The following is a 25,090-nucleotide window of genomic DNA, read 5'->3' on the forward strand; positions in this document are numbered from 1 at the left end:
CTGTGAGGTATGTGGAGGAGCCCAGATAGGAATAATCTATTTTTGTTTAAATCTTTAGTAACTAGGTTAGAACCTAATTAAACAATGGTCTCACACGGAATTTTGCATTTATTTCTTGAGAGAGTGGAAGGTACAGAGGCAGGAAAATAGTAGACTTAAAAGAGATATCTCATCTCTTTCTTCAATAAACATGAAATCACTAAAAATGGAAAATCTGACAAACGGAGTTAGTTTTTTGCATTAAATTTACAAACAGTATATTCAAGTGATTCATGGGAGTCTAAAAGTCCAGCTTCGTGATGACTTACATTCATACAGTGTGATAGATGGAATCAGGTCCCCATGAAGACATGCTCAAGTCCCCACCTCTGGTCCTGTGAATGTGATCTCATTTGCAAATGAAATCTTCAGTCCTACACCCTGGTTCTGTCGGTGTGAACCTTTTAAGATTCTACTATGATGAAGCCAAACTGAATCTGGGTGGGCCATGCTCTGGCAAGACAGGAGACCTTATAAACATAGGATATTAGAACACAGTAATCTCAGCCATGGGAGGAGACAGAAGGAAACATGTCACCATATGACGGAGGCAGAAATTGATTGTCAGGAAGTCACTACCAGTACTGTAGTGAAGGCGTGGAATGCCGATACCTTGATTTTGGACTTCTCGCTTCCAAACCGAGTCATAAATGCCCAAGTTTAAGTCAATTAGTTTATGGTATTTTGTTTTGGCATCCCTGGAAAATTAAGGCAAACACTGGTACATTGGAAGAATCTTCTAAATACAACCCTGCTGCCATAGAAATGCACTTGCAGTGGAGAGTGAAGACTACATCTTTGAAGGACACACCTTTGTTTGGAGGATAATTCAGGTGTCCTGGGAGTAGGTCCATTGAGGTTCTGAATTCAATGGTTACTGGGTGTTAGAAGGTGGCTCAATTTGCACTTAACTGCACATGAGGGGGCAGACTGTGAGACTGAGAGTGTTTTGGTGACCACTCTGAAATAATTTCCCAGTTTTATTTTAGTATCTGTCTCAACAATTTGCATATAACAACTTGAAGATAATATTATTTTTGAGTGACGCTATTTCCAAGGTGGGTTGAGGTTAAAAAGGTCTATATATATTCACTGATCACAAGAGCCAGTCCCCCATGTCTGCCACCTTTAAAATTTTTCATTTTCGAAACTTAACCAAGGTTTCACTGTCAGAAAAATAATAATATATGATCTGCTAGAGTCTCTCTTTTCAATAGAAGACCAGTGTTTCAAGGAAATCTGGAAGCAGCGGCCCCCTTAGAGAACAAGAGGAAAATATCCTTCTTTTGTGAAATGTCTTAATAGCTATAATTTTAAGCTTTTCTCTACATAACAAATCATGGCTTATAAAAATGTTGGATCAAGTGCTGAAGGCAAGAAAACTGTGGGAAAAGGTACAATCTTCTCTTGGAGCTCAATGTGGAGCACAGAAACCCAGTGTTGGCCTTCTCCTCTGGGGAACCAGGCTGCGTAGTCAACCATCTGTCCCTTCCACCAAATTAACTTCCAGAGGGCTTGCCTCTCATGGCCTACAGGAGAATGGTCTCTAACATGAGTTAGGAAATTTATCTTACTTGATTTTCCTAGAGCCCTGATTACAGTATCAACATCACCACCAGAAATATTCTAAGGCCATTTCCTGTCTTTGTTAATTAAAGTAATTGTTTTGCATTGATCTTATGGAAAAAAATTTTATTGGGTAAGATGAAAACTTAAGACTAAAATTAATCACATATACAATTATTGACTTCTCTCCCAGGAGGCTTTATTCAGTATTCATAAGATTCCCTTGAAGAGTACATTAAATAAACTGAAGCCTGTGTCAGTACCTTGTTTTTTAGGAAGACAATGGAACTTGTCACCATCAGATTGTCTTCTGGCTGTCTTTTGTTGGAACACTGTAAAAAACATAGACTGCATTATTTATTGAACATAAACATTAAAGAGGAAACATACTGTGTAAGTCTCTAGGATGCTGGAATGCAATAAATCATTTTCCTTAGTAGCAATTCCTGAGTTGTATTATTTTTGAGTAGGAGGATTATTAAATTTACAATTTTTTCATTTGTGCAACTTATCAGTCATTTCAAAAGCATTTTCTTTGGGCAAAGTAGTATAATGCCGATGGAATGCTTCATTAAACTATTTAAATCAAGATATGATTTCATTTTGATACCAGGTTAAGATAAAAGCTGCATTTTGTTAAAAGTGATAAATGTTAAAATCACATAAAAAATTCTACTTGCACAGAAATTACTCATGCTGACTTTCTGGTGATAAGCAAGGATAATGACTGTTCTCAAACAGATGAAAAGACTTTTGTATTTCACAGATGCAATAATAATAACAACAACAACAAAAAAACACTTGCATCATCTAGCTAGACCTCAGACCTATTAAAGCAGCTTGTTAGAATTACTTCATGATCTGAAAAGTGCTTTATTCTCATTTATAATTTCTCACACAAAATTTTGTGAGACCAGTCAGCATTACTCACCCCATTTTGCAGATGAATGATAACATTGATATTTGATATTTATTTAGCACCCCCCAAAGTTCCATAGCTTCTGGCATTTGCTAATGAAAATGTCTATACCCTTTACAACTTTACTTGAGTAAATGAACATCCAGAGTTACATGTGTTTTTTATGAGTAGTCTGAACTATGGGATGAGGAAAAGAAGAGGCCTTGGAGATTTATTCCAACCCCATGTTTACAGATGAGGGAGGTAGAAAGCCTAAGTAATTTTGCAATGATCCCAGAGTTACTGTTAGTAGAGATGTGATTTAGGCCAGAAAGCTTTGAATTCTTTAGAGTAACACAGCCTATTTCCTCCCATAACTATTCCCTCTTTAAAGATAAAGGAGGAGACTAAAGGAGGTGATTAAATGGAGTACCTCCAGCATTGCTGGGCCTGTTGTTCCTCTCAGCAGCTCACCCAAAATTGCCTGGGCTAGCAAAACTGGGCACAGGGAAGAAAGAGTGCTCTAGTTGGATGGTGTCTGATGGCTTTGATTGGAAGGAGCATCCCAAGAGTTTTCTTGGATCTCTTAATTATTAAGATTAAATATTCTTTAAACCAATCCAATATCAAAGTCATATCTGTGATGAGTCCAGAGGGCAATTTTTGTATTTAAAAAGTGGCTCAAATTGTATCAAATCAATAAGTATTTATTCAACATCTATCGCTTGTGAGCTGCAGTCACCTTCCTTCAAACAGGATAGGCAAGTATGTTTTCAAAATATGATGTTTTTAAAAAAATCAAGCATATGAAATAACATTTCTTGTTGAAAATCAGTTTTCTGCTTCAAGAAAATATTTGGAAAACATAATAAATATATCTTACTGGGTTCATGGTTTACTTTTCCCCTAAAATAAAATATATTTAGGGATATAGACTGTATGAAAGCATTTGAGAATATTAGAAGAATTTTTATAAATGACATTTGATTTTTTTCATTAGCCAGATCTAAAAATCTTTCAAACATGAAATGCCTTTGAAGTTTTAATAACATCAGACTTTCCAAACTTGTTTTGCCAAGATTGTTAAGATAACAGCTAAGCATGGCTAAGACTGAAAAACTCTGATCTGGAATTATTCATATGGGAGATAATCTGAATACAATAAAAATCCAGGCAATAAATTCTCCAAATAAAATAAGGTACATTGGGCAAGCCATGGTGGCTCAACAGGCAGAGTTCTTGTCTGCCATGCCAGAGACCTGGGTTTGATTAAGTTTTAAAAGTTCTGCTGAGTATTGCAGCTATAAAGGACTTAGAAATGGGATGTTTTTTTCCAGCTCATTGGAGTTAATGTGTTAAAAAATCACCTTATGTTTTATTGAAATATTTTCTGCTGAAAAGAAATGCAAGCATGCGCAAAATACAGTAAATGGTAAATAAATAAACACTCCCTTTCAGTTTCTAGATTAAGCCGCGTATGTATTTTTTGAGATTGAGATTTCCCCAGGGTTTATATTTAGAACAGCCTGAGATGGGGGTAGGAGATTAGGATGGGAAAGTAGGATGACTTGAGTGGGATAATTATGAAAGTAGTGCTAATAACACTTCTTGAAATCAGAATGACCAATAAGTCACGCTCATGGTACAAATGTGCTCTCTATCTGTATGACCCCCCAACAACACACATTACCACTATGCTCCTTCTCCTGGTTCCAGACACACCTCACGTTGTTACAAAGACTGAATTAGCAATGAACACATTGCCAAACACACCATCTATTCATCACTATGAAAGTTAGAAGGTATTTTTGCATATGTGATAACCTTGGGAAAAGACTTATTTCAACTTATTTCCTGAAGAAAGAGCTAGCTCATCAAAATTATCATGTAGGCAAACATGCGCATCAAAGGAAAGAAACCCCATGATTAACCTTAGGTAAAGGACAGATAGACATAAAATTCTAGGGTTTTTTGCCCATCTTTTTTTTATAGTTAATATTACCTGAAACATTTAATATTTCATTCACCAACCAAATCTTTGTTCTAAAAAGATTTATATACTTTACTGTATTCACCCACACAACCTTCACAAGAAGTTGAATATAAAACCCATTCACAAGAGGTAAGTATAAAACTCATGCCATAGTGACAATTGAGCCCTGGTTTATGGGTAGCTCACATTTATATAAAAAATTACATGTTCTTGTACTACAAGATTTGTCATGAGTCGTATGAGAGTCTGCTTTAATTAAACACATTGTAATTGAAAAAATCAATATACCAGAATTTGCTAAGCACCTTGGCATAGAGGAAGGAGTAGAGTTTTGTCTTTATAGTAACAGCATGCATGAACTAGGAGAATGATCTCCTACTAGGCCTTTATTTCTTGCTTTTAAAGTTAGTGCTTAGGTGTGATAATCTCTAAGGTCTCAGCTCTAACATTGTTAGATGCTACCAATTTTACTTACCAAATCATTCCAGGGCCAATCATGCCTGGATGAATTCTTCAGTTTAAATAGAATGCTATGTTTTGAAGAAGAGATTATTTGCAATCAAGTGTCTTAGACTAATAGAATGATGAGAAAGTTAAATCATGGACCAAAGTTATTTTTTATAATATATTGAGATACTCCTGTTCATGTCTTTGAATTCTTGGATGATGTTATATTTGACTACATTTTAGTGCATTAATACTCAAAAGAAAGCTATCAAAAGCAATTATGACATACGTCGACTTTGATGACTCTCTGCCCCAGTGAAATCTTATTTTTCTCCTCCTACCTAAAATTTGAATTTGAGAAGAAAGAAAAATGAATGCATTATTAGTAGTTGTCACAACTTTTAAACACAAAAAGCCCATAAAGAAAGAAAAACTATTTTTGAGGTTCAGAGTATTCTCAAACAATGCAAATGTCTCAAATACCACCGCCCATTTATTTTAAGTATTAGTGGAATGACTTCTCTAAACTTTTCTCTAGAATAGAAATGACATTGAATGGGAAAAATTAGCATGGTATTAAATATTCAAAATGTTAGGCAAAGCAGCAATAGCAGAGGAGCAGAGGAGGAGGAGAAGGTGAAATTTAATGAATTCACTTGCACTATTTGTCTTTCCAGGCTGCTTCTGCAAGAACATTCTTCATGTCAGCCTCACTTGAGACATATTTAAGCAAAGGGAATCTTCTAGAATTGGCCTTCTTAGAATATCTGGAGAAAGTTAATTTTAAATTAATTTTTAAGTGGCTAAATTGACAAAAACTCTATCTAATAACCTAAAACATCCATAAAGATATGAATTATAGCCACAAATGCTTTGAAGTCTCATGCTCATTAGAAGTGTCTAATGAAATGTTGTTTAGAGCCATACACCTATCACTGATGAATCATTCTTGAAACTGAAGAATTGATATGAAATAAAATGCATGGTTCTGGATTGTGTTCTGGGCTCTCAGGGAATGAAACTATTCAGAGCAGCAGCAGTCTCCATTTTGTGTATTCATTTCAGCAAAGATCAGTTACGTTATTAGTGTCCTACTGACGACCAAGGTTAGAGATGAGAAACAATCTGGAGGGACCAGGGCCATAATTCAATTCCTACAGCCTGACTTTCCCTATCCTCTTTTACCACCCTACCACCTTTCCCCATTTGCAGCTTTTGAGAGCTAATCACAAAATAGCCCAATGACATGCAAGAAAGCAGTGGAAAGAGTTCCTTTGTCTAGCCAGCGAAGACAGGGAACAGAATGTTCTTACGTATGAATATTCATAAGTAATCAAATATAAAGTAATTGTGGGTATCTGTTTGACACACCTATGATTTCATCTTTAAATGACTTTTCCCTAAACTATTTGAATGTTTACTCTGGCTAAAAATAGGAAATAATTGGGATCAGAGCTTCTCAAAGGGACATTAGTGACATTTTGAACCCTAAAATTGCTTGTTGTGGAGGCTATTCTGTGTACTGTAGGACATTCAGGAATATCTCCTGCCTTTACCCATTAGAAGCCAGTAGCACCTTTTTAGTTACGATGCTCAAAAGTGTCTCTAAACATTTTAGGGACAAAATCACCCATTACTGAGAACCATTTCTTTATGTCAATCTGATGTCTCACTAAACATGCATCTCACAGAGTATAAGCACATTAGAAGTTGGGCGTGGGTGAAGGATTAGAAATTACTCTGCTGTTAAACGAACATCTAAGTGCTTAAAGATATTGGCATTCATTTCCTTTAATGTCAATTCACGCAACATTTGATTACTGACTCCTTCCACTTCACATATAAAGGAATCGAATCCCTGGAAGGGGAGGCTGAGAAAATTTACACTATTATGCCAAAACTTAGCAGTTGGAATTGGCAGGGCTTCTGGTTAGACAGGATGGTGCTGTAAAACACTCCAGGAGTCTGTGTCCCCATAGAATCTTTGAACAATGAGCAAAAACTGGCAAAGCCAACTTCCTCATAACTCTGGAAAATGGTTAAATGGTTGTAGGAACTGGAAGAATGCTAAATAAAAACAAAGACCAAATTAAAAAACATAGCTTTAAAAACTGATAGGAAAATCTTGTAGCATCCTTGTTGCTCCTCACCACCCCTTCCAGGCATGTTGTGGGGCCCTTGTGTTTGCCTGCCGGGCCCCTGACCCTGTTCCTGAGGGAACAGAATAACCCTAATGCACAGTGCTTGTGTGTTTGTGCCAATCTATTAGGTGACCGCCTGGAATACTGGAGAATAGGAAACTTGTCTCTGGCTCACCCTCCCGGACTTTATCCTGCAGACAGAAGCAGCATGCGGGCTATGAAAGTGTAAGAAAGAATTAGATCTGCTTAATGAGTAAAAAATAGTCTCTCCAACCAATGGTGCTGGGAAAACTGGATATCTTAGGCAAACAAATGAAAGTGAACTCCTACCTTATACCATCTATAAAAATTAACCCAAAATGGATCTAAAACCTAAATACAAGAACCAAAACTATAAAAAAAAAAGTAAGGCAGCATCTTTAGGACCTTGAAATAGGCAATGGTTTCTTAGACTTTACACTCAAAGCATTAGCAACTAAAGTAAAAACACACAAGTGGTTTTTCAATAAAATTAAAAACTTTTGTTCATTAAAGGACTTCATCATGAAAGTAAAAAAAACAATCTTCAGAGTGGGAGAAAATATTTGGAAATCACATCCCCAGTAAGGGTTCAATATCCAGAATATAAAAAGAAATGTCATACAACTCAATAACAGAAAGACAAACAACTGAATTAAAACAAAAATGGGCAAAAAATCTGACCAGACATTACTCTGAAGATGATAAACAAATGGTCAATAAACAAATGAAAAGATTCTCAACATCTTCAGCCATTAAAGGAAATTAAAAAATCAATACCACAAAGAGATATCATTTCACACCCACCAGAATGGCTACTATAAAAACAGGAAACTACAAGAGTTGGAGAGAACGTGGAGAAATATGAACACTCGTTCATTGTTGGCAGGAATGTAAAATGGTGCAGCCTCTGTGGAAGACCATTTGATGGCTCCCCAGAAGTTAAATATAGACCTACCATATGACCTGGGAATCCCTCTTTTAGGTATATATTCAAAAAAATTGAAAACAGGGACTTGAACAGATGTTTGTACATCGATGTGCATAGCAGCATTATTCACAATTGCCCAAAGATTGAAGCAAACCAAATATCCATCATCAGATGTATGGCTAAACAAAATGTGGGAGATACATACAATTGAATATAATTCAGTTTAGAAAAGGAAATGAGGTTCTAGTGTTTGGAACAACATGGATGAACCTTGAAGGCATCATGTTGAGTGAAACAAGCCAGGCATAAAAGGGCAGACATTGCATGACCTCACTGAAATGAAATAATAAGAATAAGCAGATTCATAGAGTGAGAAACTAGTTACAGGTTTCAGGGGGCACCGTGGGGTAAGGAATGGGACTTAAGGCTTAATTGGGACATTTCTGTTTGGGATGCTGGAAAGGTTTTGGTAATGGATGGTGGTGATGTTAGCACAGCATTGTGAATGCAATTAATGCCACTATTTCAATGTAATTAAAAAGGGAAATTTAGATTGCTTATATGTTACCAGAATAAAAAAAAAAATAAAAAGCCACATAGGACTGTACAACACAAACGGTTGAACTCTGCTGTAAACTGTGGATTATAGTTGAATAGTATAATTATAATAATGTTTCATCAGTTGTAACAAAGATAATACACTAATGCAAAATGTTTAACGATAGGGAAAATTGTGGGTGTGAAGGGAGTAATATGGGGACTGCATTTTCTGCATTGTTTTTCTGTAAAACTACAACTTCTCTAATGAAAAATTAAAAACAAATAAAACAAAAACTATTGCAAATGGACCACAAAGTCTTTCCAGGTTTCATTTAATATCTCTGTGAGCAAACCAGAGGATGACAATGTTCTACTGTGAGAACATAAAGAGCAAATCAATCAAAACATCTGTTTTGCACAAGAAGGCTTGATCCTCTGAAAGACAGTGTGATCACAGGTTAGCATGACTTTCCCCTTGGAGAGATGTATCAGTACCATATCTTAGAAAGGAGAGAGACAGGGTATTAGAGAGCAAGGTAGGGACATTTGGCTAACAAACAGATGGATAAATATGTCCTTCTGAGCTAGGATGGCACCTGAGATATTACATGCTAAGTCATGAAGCAAAATGGTATGTACAAGGTCACCCAGCTGGAGAGCTGGGCCCCAAGGCTCTTGATTTAAGACCCAGTTTTATCCACTTGACCATATTTCTTCACTAGTGAGGATAGAGACCATCCCATTCTGTCACATTTACAGTGATATAGATTAATTTTCCTAAGGGCTCTTACAACGTCTTTTTTTCATTTTGCATTTCAATTGCCTTCTATGTGATCAATTTCAAGTACAAGCAAATTCCAAGTGGAGAATTTCTCAGAGCAAGTGAGTTGTACTTGACATTTGAGGGTCCCCGTTGCTGAGGAGCTCTCAAAAAGGTCATATACAACTTTGTGGCACTGCAAAATGCCAGGGACAACTCAGTAGCAATTGAAAATTGAAAGGGAAATGACCCCAAATCAGCCACATGGACTCTGAAGGATCTTTCTCCTATTAGTTGTATGAGGAGAAAAATGGGAAATTGTCCATTGACGTTGAAAAATTTCCCCAGTAGGCATTCATCTCTTTGTATGATTTATGGATAATTGTACTACCAATACATCTACACAGGTGAAATGCTCATTTGTCTTAAATCAAGAATATTGTCACTACAGAGTGTTGTAAATCCATGTTAATTTCTCTATTTTATTGAAGGTTAATGAACTTGATCCTTCCAAATATTCCAGGGAGAAAAACAGGGAGAGAATAAAATATCTGAAAGCAAGTAGACTAAGAGCAGAATGAGTTATTCCTTTTATGGTGGTTGCCATCAGATAAGGTTTAGAAAAAAAAATACTGAGATAAAAATCAGAAGCATATGTCTTGATAAAAATAAACTAACATAGGTTCAGTTTTGCATTAATAAGTTACCTTTTGGGGGTGTGATGATAAATAGAATTTCTCTCAAGGTAGTTAAATGCCTAACTGTAACTGTATATCCTAGTTCACTGTCCCATGCTGTATAGGTATAGTAGTGCTTTGAACATAGGATAGTTAAAAACAGGAGCAGGTTAGAAATTAGTAGATTGACATCATCTTCTGACCATCCTCCATGGCCTTAATGAACGCTCCTATTCTAGCATGCTGACATGGCCATGTCACTTCTATCATTTGTCCACCCTTTTATTCATTCAGTTAACATTCATCAAATATTCATTCAGTTTCTGCCATGAATTCATCACTGAGATGGGCACCAGAGATACAATGAGATTGTTCTCTTCCTTAAGGAATCTTAAGGTTGAGTAGGAGGGAATCAATATTAATAAAATAATCCGGATATAAATTTATGAACGAAGGACTTGGTGGTGCTCTGTGGATGGACACAAGCACTGGAACTGGATTGATCTGGGTCCAATCCTTGCATCTTCCTCTAGCTTTATCACCTTGGGCCAGACACTGAAACTCACTGAGCATCGGTTGCCTTACTTCTAAAACGAGGCTGTCAATGCCGATCATGCAGCATTGTGGCATGAATTAGAAATGATCATGAAAAATGTCTAATAATTATCATGAGTGGACCAAGTAAACCTGACACTAGGAGGGCAGATTTTTCCCTTATCTTCCCATTCCAATTCTATTACCTTACTTTTTTTTGACTCCACCAGAATACAGAAAGTGCACAGAGGCTCTTTCTATAAATGAACGTTAGTTTATCAAAGTAATTCCCTGCCAAAAAGTTGATTAAAAACAAAGGAAGATGTCTTTTAACTATAATTTATTGAGCATATACTACATACCAAATATTGTGTTGGATATTTGCTAATTTTATCTCATTTAAATATTATAACAATCCTTGAAGTAAGTATTATTTCTACCCAATTTGTAATGAGAACATTGACTCTCAGATGTATTAAATCATTTGTTTAGACAATCTAGGCTGAATTTGAATCTGGATCTTTCTGCAAAACCAGCACATTTTTATTCTTATACCTCCCTGACCATTGTTTGCCTTGTCTCTTTGCCATTTTTTTGAGTTTCTACAATAGTAAGTTGGGACTCTCGTTTTCTACATTCTTTTTTCATCCCTCACACCATATCCTTCTCTCTTGGCTATGTTAATACACCCTGGATATGCCAACATTCTACTACCATCTCTGTGTTCTGGCCAAACATGGAGCAAATTAATACTCTTCTAGTTGCATGGGTGGTTTTCCGGGAAACTGAGTCCGTCTATTTAACAGATCCGCCTAAGCCAGGAAGAGCAAAGAGGAAAGACGCGATGAAAGATTTCACCTTGAGATACAAAGAACATCAAGAAAGAACTCACTGGTGAGGCAATCTTTATCCTAATATAGGAACAGAATGATAAACAATCAATGGGATAAAATGAAGAAAGAAGCAATGGAAGTGTACTCTGGTGACTTCATTTATAGTTCAGCTTTTGCTACTGGTTTGGGACTTGGGGCTAAGAACCATACTTGTTTTATATATTTTTGTGGAAAAAACTCCCTACTACATTATAATAACACTGGTTCCTCTCTCCATATGATAAAAATACCATGAGAAAATTATTAATGGTGTAATTAAATTAGATACATGTCTAATGAATGTTGAGGGGTACCAGGTTTGCCATGGGTAGGTGAGACAAATAACCTTTTAAAATTTCTTAGAAATTCAAGAAACTAAGATTTTTTAAAGTGCTTATATGTATATACATATAGGATAAATTGTACCATTTTGGTCACGTAGGGAATTTATGCAATCTATACATAGAAAGACTTTATCTATTGTTTGACACTTGATAAATCTTTATGCAATTAATAAGTAAATGAATGAGAATCAAAGCAATCTTAGTCAATTCATTCAACATGGAAGTTAGTTGAAAGTCAAAAGCTCCAAATTCCTTCAGTCCTATGCAATGAGGTAACCATCATGAGACATTTATTCTTTGTAGAGTTTTAATAAGCGTAGTTCTGGACATGGGAATTGAGGCACAGTTGATGGAAGGAATTATGTACTGGACTGAAAACAAGGAGAATATGTTAAACTGTGCATGATGAATGTTGAAGTTTCCCAGTCTCCTTCCCTCACTCTGATCTCTGAGTGTTGGCAACCCGATATATAAATACAGATTGGAGTTAATTGGATTTTACTTTAGAAAAATTGAAAGACATCAGGGAATAGATCTACATAAGCTAACATTTTGGGATCATTCAATGATAAAGCTGGTTGCCTCCCCATTACCTAACAGAGTCCACAAGTTAACAAGCAGTGTTTCCGTTCAGGTTTTTGATGTTTAATTCTTAAATATGAAAGTACTGCTTAGAATAATCAGATATTCAATGGAATTATCAAGCATTACAGACAGAGTCCAAAACAAACAAACAGCAAAGATAATAGAAGCAATATGACAGAGGAAGCAAAATTAAAATCAAAACAATATGAAACAATAATTACAATGTATATATGCAAAGAGGGAAGAGCAGTTATTGAATTAATTGCATCACTCCTTTTCCTAAGGCAAAGAGAAAGGAATGTGAGAAAAAAAGAAGCACAAATAGAGAATAAGGAAGAGTGCTTAGAAAATATGAACATGATAGACAAGAGAAGGTCGGGAAGAAAAAGCCCACAAACTGGAACAATACGGCATGGGAACTGACATTTGTGGTCTTGAGAAACTCCGTAAGGATTGCAGTCAGCCCATGATGCACGTCTTCAAAACTTTCTAGAATATAACTAAATTCTTGTTTTGAGCTATATGTATTTTCTCTCCTTATAATATTTATTAGTTACATTGTATAAAAATATGTATGAGGATTTAGTAACCTTGTCAAAGAAATGGTAATATCTTAGATATTACTATAATGGGCAGTATGAGAATTTCTAATTAAAGCTTAATCCCTGCCTTCATAACTGAGATAATTGTTCCAATTCACAATTTAATTTACCTGAAACACTTTAAAATTTATTATAGTTTCCTAATTTGTTACAGTTCCTTGAACACTATTGGCAGTGGGTCATTTTTAAGTACACCTATTGTGCACTGGTCAATAACTTTATGTATACTTGCTGAATTTTCTTATACAAATTTCCCAATACATACTGGTTAAGAAATGGAATGGTTTCTTTTGAACATATCAAGCATAGATAAATACCTGCATTGCTCTTAGGTGGATTTGGGGGCATATATTTGAATGTTCTGTTTGGGCGTTTGCTTTGGATTATTTGAATTTCTAATCTATTCCCTCTCAGTCTTAGTTATCAACCAATTCTCTTGTTCAAAAATCTCTGATTAGTGTCATGTTGTACTCTGTGTATTTGTTTGCATATCTGTCTCTTCTAGTTGTCTAGGAACTCCGAAAGGATGGGAATTTGTTTTATTCTATATTCAAAGTCCCTACTCAGTTTCTAGCCCATAAAAGGCTCTGTCATGCATGGGCATGCAATGTCTTGATGAACAAGGACCATCTTTTAGAAATCGTGGGCTTGTGGAGTGCATCAGACTAAACGGGGTATACACGAGCATGTGGCAAAAAGAGTGAGTCAACCCATTCTTCTGGGGCTATAGATATTAAAAACTCCATTATTAAATCCTGCTTTTTTCTTTATATCCAACTAGTAGAGAATGAGAAAGAAATGAGGTCGAAAATGAAGTTGAACTTCTAAGACTAAGGAAATGAATCATAACCATTGGGATGAATGAAATTATCAGATAAATGGGTTTGAATGTCTGAGATTCTAGTATTCAAATCGCTTAGGTTTTAAATGTTATCTTAAACAGAATTAGCTGCAAAAAGTAAACTTAGAGTACCCTCATGGTTCACTCTCTACCTTTCCTTGTGTTGCCAGTTATTCATAGGAGTTGAACTTCCTTCCTCTAGAATTATGGAGGAAGCCAAGTAGGATTTTTCCTTATTTCCTATGGTTTCATGTTCCTTGGATGGTTTGTGAAAACTCTCCTTCTTAATGAAAAATTGGAAACCCAAACCTAATCCATCATTCTTATTATCTTCTTTCACTGGGTGTCCAAATTTTAAAAATGGGCCTATACAACTCACCTGTGATTCGAAATAGATAATTTTCATCTTTGCTTTCCAGATCCAAGCCCCCTAATGAGATAACCTTATACTCCCCATCACACACACACACACACACACACACACACACACACACACAAACACGGTACCAAAAAGACAAATAAACAGGAGCATTACCTTGAGCTATATAAGATACAGTTTCCTCTTTAGGAGGCATATTTGTGGGCCGTGGTGTGGGAGCAGGAGGTCTGTTTATAATGAAAGACCGACTTCCGATTTTTTTCTTTGTACTCCTATTGGCCAGTATCGTGTCGTATTCACTGTCATCATTCTCAGGAAAACTGTATGGATCTTCCTCTTCCTCCTTTTCATCTTCTTGCTGTTCTTCATTTCCTTTGATTTCACCTCCTGTTTCTTGTCTTACACCAGGATCACACCAGTTTTGGCTTCTTTCCATTTGGCCTTCTGGCAATTTCCCTGCATATGAAATATTTATATTGTGTTTATTCATTTTCTATGTGCAATATTATTGATGTCCATCTGTCACTTGCTTGAGCTTCTCAAAGTGGTTAAGTCAAATGCCATGGGAAACAATTTAAGAGAAGAGTTCTTATCTCCTGAAAAGTTTACACACAACTCGATAAATTCCAAAAAGAAAAAAAAGTGAGTGTGTATTTTGCTAAAAATATCCTCCTGCAATGTGTAATTTTTAACTTTGTTAAGAAAAGTTTGCTTGTGTGAGACATAGATTTCTCTGTAAATATAAAAATATTTTTATATTATTTTATTGAATCATTAGATGAATGATTAATGTCAGAAAATTAACTGAGTTATGAAGCCAAGCCTCAAATTTCAAATACTTTGAAAACTTGTGTTTCTCAAGCATAATATACTTATAAAATTTTTTCTTTTGAGGTTCTTTCACTTTTCTTCATAGGATTTGCACTGGGTATTTGCCTAAAATTCAGTTTCTCTAGTAATGACAGGGCAGTAGCCCAAGACACCATTACTTGAGGCGATGGTTAAGTTCATATGTCAGCTTGGCCAGGTGATGGTGTCCAGTTATTTGGTCAAGCAAGCACTGGCCTGATTGTTACTATAAGGATATTTCATGGACTTAAATCATCAATAAGTTGATTGATAATGGATTGTAATGGAATATCTCTACAATCAACTGAGGAGATTGTCTTCAACAATGAGAGATGTTTCATCTAATCTGTTGAAGCCTTTAAAAGAGAAGTGATGATTTCAGCAGTCAGAAAGAGAGAATTTCCATCTCTACTTCATTCAGCCACCTTCTCCTGGGGAATTAACTGAGGACCTTCATGAGAGTTCTAGCTTGCTGCCCACCCTGTGGAATTTGGATTTGCCCATCCCTAGAGTTACATGAAACAATTGTTACAAAAATCTCATTATATGTCCTGTCTGTTCTGTCTGTCCTGTTTCTCTAGAGAAATATGACTAATACATTTGGTTTACTAATAGTCAGTCTCACTCTGGCTATAAGAAACTGACCTTCAAAAATGCAACTGTTTATTTCTACAACACAAACCTCATTCTTAGCCAAAGGACACAAAGCAGTGTTGGCAATATTTCTGACGTAAAGGGTGGTAGGGACAATCAATGACTTGAGGATTAATTCATGTAGAAATAGCAAAATTGCAGGTTTTATAGTCTTTGATAATTTCCATAGTAAAATATTTGTTCTAGAAAAATGTGCTTAATATTTCTGTAGAAATACTCTGGTTACTGAAGAGGATGAAACAAATTTTGAGGACTTTCTACCAGGCCAATGAGAATATATATATTTCTAATTTGGCCTTTGACAAATGTTATACTTAAGGAATTAATGACAAAAATAGAACAGAAAACATTTAAATTATTGACTGAGAAGGCATTTTGAGAGATTCATGTGTGTGTGCTAAGGGAGAACTCCTCTCCTTTCTCTTTGTTTAGTGAATGAGAATCTGATAAAAAATTTTTAGTTTACTTTTAGGTATTTTAGTGGAAAGTCTCAGAAACTAAAGGGAAAGACAAGTTTCAGAGCAGAATAAAGGGATGTTATTATAAGAAGATTAAGCAATTGTTTTTGTGGGTTTATGAGGAGAGACTAAAAACCTAACTGATTATTTCAGTTGGCTTAACCTAAGAAGTATTAATTGCCTATGTGCCTAGCACTGACTTTAAAATCACCTATGACTTATCATTTTCCTTATAAATATATGGTTTTGAAATTTTGACATCATGACTTGTTTCACTTCATATTTCACTGACAGCAACATAGGTGAAACCAGATTAAATGTGTGGGAAAGAGTTTTACAGTGTTTCATTTTTAGCAGAATGTGTCAACTATCTCACTTTTATGAACCCATTTCCTGAGTTGTTAACTCTCTTTGTTTTCCCACCCACCTCCCTTGCCAACTATTTCCAAAGTTGGGCTTGTATTAGGAATAATACATTTTACTTTTCATTTTCCAGTGTCTCAGATTATACTTTTCAGAGTGCCACCTGAGCTTTCTCAAATCAGGCTGTATCGTAGCAAGAAAAGATGAAAATAAATCATTCCTATAATTCTAACTTTTCAAATAATTGGGCTGAGACTTTGTAACAAAGAGAAGAATTCTCAAAGCCAAAGAAACCTGTTAAAATGTATTTTATATATTCCAGTGACAGACTCCATGGTTTGAGTCTGAAACAAAAAGGGTTGTTATGAAGATAAGAGGAAACAATGTATTCTTCATAAATTGAAATGTGCCATATAGTGTTATGTATTATTATTTTCTCTAATGAATATGTCTACTAAAGTGAATATGAGAATTTGATATTTAGGTCTTGATGAGGTGGCCTCTCTTCTCATGTACTTGAGAACAGATGGACATTACTTTTAACAGACAATTCCTGAAGATACCTGTGGCTAAAGTCTAAGAACTCCTATGAAGTTCTGGCAATAAAATAAGTGGTAGTTCATGGCCTTACTTTTGAAGACTTTATCAAATAATTTTAAGGACGAATACTGGTATTTTATTGCACATTTACTTCCACTATCAGCCCTAGGAATAGAGGAGATTAAATATAACACCACATGTAGAATTTAAAAGTAAAATACCACGTTTTAAACAGAAGGAATGCATTTGGGTTTTATTTTGCTTTTCATATTTTTTTATTCTTCAGAATATATATTAACCAGCATTATACTTCTGGTCTTAGATTTTTGGTGAATACTTTCTGTAGAGCAGTTTTAACATACCACATCTAGAAATCTACAATAGGAAAAATGCAATTTAATATTAGCTCTTTTAAGAGAATTAATCTGACATAAGACCATCTTTTCTTAACAAATGATTTTTATAAGTATATAAAACTATTCACATCAGCAAAAATGAGAAAAACTATACCATAATTTTGTTGTGAGTGTACTACTAACCTATACCCCCTTCCAAATATTAATATACCTACTTCACTGATATAGCTCAAGGATCTACAAAAGCTGGGTGCATAGAAGGTACTCATAAATTTATTGAATAAGAGAATGAATCTAGTGTACATTCCATTATAGGTACTTTTTTTTATGCAATACTTTCCATCTCTAAATATAGTGCATAACTTTATTAAAGGTTTATAGTGAGAGATATGAGCCTTCATAGGAGGAGAACCTTTAAGGACATAAATGTTAAGTTTCATGATTTCAAAATTCACTTTTTGAACCAGTATTTATTTGCTTTTTTTATAGCCTTCTAGGACCTGACAATTAAAGGATAGTATACATGGAGTTTTGGTTAAAAAAAAATGTGTATTTTAAATTTCAGCTGTAGGAACATTTTTGAATTTGGAAAGTAAATACAGGATTGTGATCAATAAAGTGGGGATAAGCAGTGACTATAAGAATGGACCTGGAGCTGGAAGTTTTCACATGATGAAAAACAAGCCTGGGAGATTAGACCAATGTGAAGGATTTCCTTCATACTCTGTGCATTTTCCCACATTATATGCTTAATTCTTGCATTTGGGAAAAATGCCATCGTAGCCTTGCTTATCTTTCTTCCAATTTAACAGTAGATAGAATATTCTTAGATTTTCAAGAGCTAGTTACAAATGCATTGTGTAATAAACCCTTTAGACTTGATTCCCCTGCAGCTATCAACTAAGTAAAGCACCCAAGGTCTTTTCAAATGCCTATAAAACATCCCCCTTTCCCTCTTGCCAGAAGGTTAAGCTATTTTTTAAATGCAAAACTGTTTACTTTTCCACGGAATGCATGGGGTCCACTGATGTGAAGAACTACAGACTTCTTCCAGGTTTTATTTCTTTACTGAAACTTTGTAATGAGATCGTGTTCTGAAAGCATAAAAAGAAAGTAGAAGGGAGGTAGTGGCAGTCACTACATTGCTTCATTTCCTACACCCTAAGAAATGGGTTAAAGAACAGGAGGAAAGTCGTTCTTGGTTTCCAAAGCTGATCTCTGCATAGATTTGCCACAGCATATGTGCAATGTAAGCCCATGAAAGGTTTTCTTTTTCGTTTTTACTTTAAACTTACCTTGTAATGTGAAGAGTGGTTTTTCCAGTTGGGGGGCAGCAGCTACCTGTCGTGGAGGGGGAAGTGGGGGTCTGGTGCACAGGAGAGGCTCTGCTGAGTTATTTTCTGGATTGCTTGCAGGAATGAACACATACAAATCATCGTACTGGTCCTCAGGACTCCCACAGTCAACCTCTGGTGGGCTCTGTTCAGCTTCCACATCTGCTTCTTTCTCTTGTTCTTCTGCTGTTTCATTCACCTCAGCCCCTTCTGCACTCAGCCTGTAGGTCTCTTCGCTTTCATAATGAAATGCTGTCTTCTGTGCTGCTGTTTATGATAAGGACTGTATTATTTCATTTAAACACACCACCTGGAGGCATTTCATGTTTTGTAATTTCATACAGAATTAAGTAGTGCTGCTAATAAAACTTTTATGAACTGATGTAGTGGAAAGCTGTCAAATGCATAACTTTGGTGAACAGTCATTTCTGGGCTTTTAAAATATTTACCAAATGAATAGTCAAAGCTTCCACTATATCTTGGTACCTCAGTATAAGGCATGATCATGCATATAATAATATTCTGATCCTCTGGAGTTACTGTTGAGCAGATGCATATATTTTAACTGCATTATTGCATTTTCATTAGAAAGCTTTATAACGGACCTAATAAAAATCAAAGACAAGGAGAAGGAAATAAACCTTGACTTGCATGTACATAATACAATAAAAATGAATCTGTGACTCTCATATGATTTTAATATATATATATAATGTATATATATATAATATATATACACATTGCTGGTGCTGTGTAAATTTTTTAAAAATATTACTTGTAAAAACATGTTAATATTTTTTTAGGCAGAAGCCAGTTAAAACCACCATTACTGGGTAGATCTGTCTGAGACTCAGTTCTTTCATCCATAAAATGGCTTCAATCATGAAACTTAACAAAATGAGCCTATCAAATTCCCTCCACTCTATTAACCAATGTTTCATCAATCATTTTTACACTGTACATAATAAATGCTCTTAACCACTCTGGAAGAAAATAGGGGGAAAAAGATATTATAAACAATAACTTTATTTCTTAAAAACAAACTTTGATTAAATTTTCCTTATAAAAATCTGCTCCAAATAAAGGATTCAAAAAAATTTTAAAACAGACTTTGGAACCTCTAGATTGGAGAGCATGTGTGAATGTTGTCATTGTCAGTGTAATAGAAAAGCAAATAATTGTTTTAAAATTAAGCTAAGTTAAAGCATAGCTGAAGAAACCAATAGCCAAGTGCAGAGGAGGAAAATTTCATTTTTTTTTTTAATGAAAAGAAAACTGTACAGACTTTTTCAGCATCAGGAGAAAAATTGGTCATGTGGAAAAATCAAGGCCATGATGATACCCCTTATTTCTTCATGGATTTTTCTTTTTTACTTTCATTTCTTTCATGTGAGAAGGGAGAAAGACACAACTTCCAATATTAGAATTGTAAACCCAAGGTTCTTTCATTAATAGCCTAGCCAAGCAAACAGGCATTCATTCTTGTTGTTTGTTGCTGCATAGATATCTCTGCACAGATATCTATTCAACTTTCTACCCCTAATGCTAACGGTGGAGCCTAAAATAAAGTAGTCTCTAGGAATATTGATGGAGTAGATGATGGAATGACTAAAAGGAAATCATTGCTTAGGCTAGCAAAGGGACTTCACTATTTCTGTCTGGGTAAATCAATCATTAAGTTGGAATTACCTGCACAGTAAAGAAAATTATAGTAACCTGCCTTCTCCTTATGTAAGTCAGTGTATCTTAACACTAAGCAACAATGTCTGTGGTGCTTCTTGAATGCACCGAGGCCTGGAGAGTCGAATTTAGTGAGCCAGTGGGTTGTTAGCAAATTTCGTAGTAATTACAATACCAAGACATGATTGAAAACTACTAACTTAGGGTGTCCTTAAGTCCCCCCTTCTCCCATGAAGGAGGCTGAGGCCTGAGTCACATAGAGTTTCATTTTCAGGAAAATCCCCAGTTCCAAACCTTTTGCACAAATGAGATTGTTCTGTTTAAAGAACTGAAAAATGATTTTCTTTTTATTGCAGCCAGTCTGTCTGAGGATTAAATGTCATAATGGATGCATGGTCATTAGCAGTGATGGCTTTTATTATCAATTTTACTATCATTAAAAATGATAAAATACATAATTATAAAATGAGGCACATGAATTCATTCACTTGACATTTAGCATTTTTCTGAGTTTACTGATTTTGCCAAAGTGTGCAAGTTAAGGTATTGCATTTAAATATATCGCCTACTTGATTTGCTGGTCAGTCTATCATTTGAAAAATTAGTGGCAGTATTATTTAACTGGGCACTTACCATGTGCAGTTATAGGTGCTGGGGCTACAAACAGGGAGTGACCTGGGTGTTCTAGGCTATTCAGTAGCATTCTTGTTCTCTCTACTCAATAAATGCACCCCCTTCTCCCTGGGTAGTGATAATCAACAGTGTCTCCCTTCATTGCCAAATATCCCCTGGGCTGGGGTTGAGGTTGGGAGCAAAATAGTCCCCAGATAAGAAACACTGTGCTATTGCCATGATCCAGGGGAAAGCTGATGATGGCTGGGCTAGGAAAAGGGGCAATGAAAGAGGTGAGAAATGGTTGAAAATAGGCTATATTAAGAAGACAGAGAACATTATTGGGCTGACATTGAATATAGTGTTATGAGAGAGAGCAAAAGAAAGGGTGGCTCTAAGGTTTTGGACTGAGCTGAGCAAAGGAAGAAATGAGCTTTCACTTACTGAGATGGGGAAGTCAGCAGGTGGGGCATGTTTGCAAGTGGTGGGAATCCATTTTCAGATTTGTGAATGTTAGGTATGAGATGCCTATCAGATCTGCTGGTGAAGATGTCAACCAAGCAGTTATATATCAGTGGAATCTGGCATAATGGGTAGCGTTTATGTACAAGTAGGAAAACTCTGAATTAGTCTTCAGACCTTAGAATATAGAATTACAACCTATTAGAGCCAGTGAAGTCCTTAGAGTGTTCTAGACCAACCTTCTCATTTCACAACTGAGAAGACTAAAACCTCAAGAGAATGTCTTTGTTTAAAAATACAGTTGTCACGCAGTCAGGATATTTACATTAGCCTGACTTGGGTATTCTCTGTGGTAGGAAAACTGTTGTTTGTTTGATCATTAAACCCGGAACTTTTTAGAATTTAAATTAGTAAGTTAATGTAGTATCTCTACCATATTATAAATTATAATTTAGTCAGTTAATTAAATAACTTCCCACATTCCCTTCAATTTTACTTTTCAAGTTATATATAACATAAAGTAAAACTTACTGGGAGGACATGTGAAAAATGAGATAATATCATCTTCATAGTCATTTTCTTGCTCATTATTTCTGCAAATTTCTTGGATCTGAAAAAAATTGAATGTAATTTTCAATTACATACATTAATCTTAATACATCCGGACTTTTACTTTTTTTTTACAGAAAACTTACTCTTGTGGCAATAAGAAATAGTTTTAAAGTTTTCATTTAAATACCTTAACTTGATTATAGTACATATCTTAGTTATTATACTTGTGTCATATATAATTGTTTAATGACACAATATTGACAATATAACTGTGGAAATAGAGCATTTGTAATAAATAACAAATTGATTTAAAAATGAAACATTGCAAGTATGCTAAGACTTAAAGCATTTTAAGTTTCAGAAAAATTTCATAACTAATGAAATTTAAGTGCAATAAAGAACTTCTGAATAAGATTGAAAACAATTATTTTCCTTAAAAACCATGAGATTTGCTTCCTCTTAACTTTCTGTATCTTTTATTAGTTCAAAAGAGATTTTTAATTATACCAAATGTTATAGTAGTGTGAAGGATAAATTAATTTATAAAGTGGTATATTTTCATCCTTTAAAAGAAGAATGAAATCTAATAAGGGAATTTTTTTCTTTTTCCCTGAAATCAGTCTCAATACTGGGAGAATCACTGAGAAAAGGGGACGTGGGATCTACAGTTGTAGAACATATTGGTGCCCTTGGAGAAAGTTAAGTCATGACCGAGCCAGTTCTCTTTGTACAAAGCATCTAGGGAAAGGGATGGAGCTTGGCAGCATTTTTAACATATGTCACATTTTGCTACAATAAACTCTGAGGGATTATGCAAATGATTTGTGCTTTTGTTCTTAAACAAAGTTGATTGAAATGATTAGGTCATTTGTTCTGCATTTGGAATGCACCTTTAAAAATTAAAAGCATCCGGGTGCACAGGAAGTTCAGTGGTTAGAATGCCCACCTTTCATGCAGGAGACCTGAGTTTGATTCCCAGACCATGCACCCCACCCCCCCAAAAAAAAAAACAAAATTAGAAGCATCCATATTAAAACATTATTAAATTAATGGCAGTTGTTATGCAAAAGAATTTGATCTGCGTATTAACTCTACAATTTGACTTGTCACCACTTTGGACAATGAGCAATGTATTCTTTTAAAAAATGATGCTATCCATGTCTTCTTCACTGAAGGAAAAAGAGTGGTTGATTTCAGTGGTATATTGAAGAGAAAATTTTTTGTAGTGTTTTTCAGTGAGCTTGATGTAGCAATTTATTTTCTATTTAAATCATTTTTTCCTCTTGGTGGACTCAACCAAATGCTAGTATGAAAAATCATATAGTTTTGCTAGGTGGATTGACATGATAGATATTTATGTGTTTGGGCCTTAAAAGTATTATTTTAATATAGCAATTCTGTGTTTCTAATTAGCCCAATTCTTTGCTCCAATTAACACGATCTATATTTTTTATAAGGTAGGTCAAGAATATTTTTTAAAGTTCCATAATCTCACCAAACTCTATCAAAAAATTTTTCACTAGTTGCATAACAGGAATGATTTTCAAAGATTCCAGAAATTATGTGAAAAGTGCTATATACTGTTCACAAGCCTGGGCTTCATGAGCTGAAAGTCACTGGGAAATAATAAAGACATTGGGCAAGCATGAAGGTGTATATGCATGTGTGTGTGTGTGTGTGTGTGTGTGTGTGTGTGTGTGTGTGTGTGTTGAGGGTAAAACCTGATGGAATCATATTTTATGTCATAAGATAAGCCATGTGACATTGGTGCAAACATACACTCCGCAACTCAAAAACGGCTCAAAGGAAACACTCTCAAATTTTAAGAATGGCCCATTTGACTGATTTCAGCATTTTCATAAATTTTATGTACAAGTGATATTTTGTATAATGATAGTATCAAAGAGTGGTTGCTTTCTCAAGTAAAGGAACTTCAGAAAAATTTACACTAAAAAACAAGGGCTTCTTACTTGGTTTCCTTATTCTTACAATCACATTTATTTTACAGACCATGTTAGATCTAGTGATACAATAATAGCACTCCAATAAAATCAGTAATGGTCTAAAGAAAAGTATGCTGACATCTAGCCACCTAATACCCGGCTGTGAAATGTAGTGGACAGAATGTGGACTTTGGAGTCAGATAATCTAAGAACAAATCACAACTCTGTCATTTATTATCTGTGTGACGTTAGGCAAGATACCTAACCCTGGTTGGGTGGGCCACGGTGGCTCAGCAGGTAAGAATGCTTGCCTGCCATGCCCGAGGACCCGGGTTCGATTCCTGGTGCCTGCCCACGTAAAAAAAAAAAAAAAAGAAAAAAGATACCTAACCCTGAACCTCAATTTTCTATCTTGAAAAATGTGGATAGCAATATCTATGTTATTAGATTCCTGGGAGAGTTAAATTAGAATAATGTAAAAAAGAAAACATATCACATCTATGTGGTAATTGCTCCATAAATATAACCTATACATATTAGATTTTCCTTTATCCTACAAAATATAGATCTACTTTTAAGTAAGTATGATGATCTCATCAGTTTGATGAGGAAATAATCAATAATGAAACAATAATAATTGAATGTATTTATTCTTAATTATGTGCCTTCAGATATTCTGCTGCAACAGAAAAGAGCTAGGATAAGACTTTCTATCTCTCATTATTTAATAATCTAATACATTTCTTTTTCTGAGGCTAGAATCTGGCTTTACTCATTCATTTGCCAAATATTTATGCAAGCCCACCATATGTTAAATGCTCTGTTTAAGGAAAATAAGTAAAACATTTTTAAAAAGAAACTAAATTCCCAGTTCCAAAAATCATATTTTAATGAGAGAGTGAGAAACAATAATAAAATTATTAGAATGTCATATAATAAGAGGTGGAAGCAGAGGAGTTACTAGGCTTATTTTACTTCACTACAGCAAAAGCAAGCTTTAAATTTGAAATGGAGAATTAAGAAATAGACAGATAATCAAGGTAAAAGTTTTATTTGTTTTTTGAGGGGCAGAGAGGTTGGATGAAAAAAATTGTCCCTATAATTGTCTTGATTTCCATTA

At 35.0% G+C, this 25,090-nt stretch overlaps 1 protein-coding gene across 4 annotated transcripts in view; it reads right to left on the reverse strand.

Annotated features, from left to right (window-relative positions):
* Nucleotides 1-25,090, reverse strand: part of BANK1 (B cell scaffold protein with ankyrin repeats 1) — a 327,436-nt gene that overhangs the window by 36,281 nt on the left and 266,065 nt on the right. For 3 of the 4 annotated variants that reach the window (XM_077142683.1, XM_077142680.1, XM_077142681.1), the window contains 4 exons: nucleotides 22,007-22,085; nucleotides 18,683-18,988; nucleotides 14,324-14,623; nucleotides 1,869-1,937 (listed from right to left, as the gene is read on the reverse strand). In XM_077142683.1, the coding sequence (XP_076998798.1) occupies nucleotides 1,869-1,937; nucleotides 14,324-14,623; nucleotides 18,683-18,988; nucleotides 22,007-22,085 (754 nt within the window). The remainder of the gene's footprint in view (nucleotides 1-1,868; nucleotides 1,938-14,323; nucleotides 14,624-18,682; nucleotides 18,989-22,006; nucleotides 22,086-25,090) is intronic. The other variant, XM_077142682.1, reaches the window with a different exon arrangement.

This window comes from Tamandua tetradactyla, chromosome 24 (assembly GCF_023851605.1).
Source record: "Tamandua tetradactyla isolate mTamTet1 chromosome 24, mTamTet1.pri, whole genome shotgun sequence".
NCBI classification, from domain to species: Eukaryota; Metazoa; Chordata; class Mammalia; order Pilosa; family Myrmecophagidae; genus Tamandua; species Tamandua tetradactyla.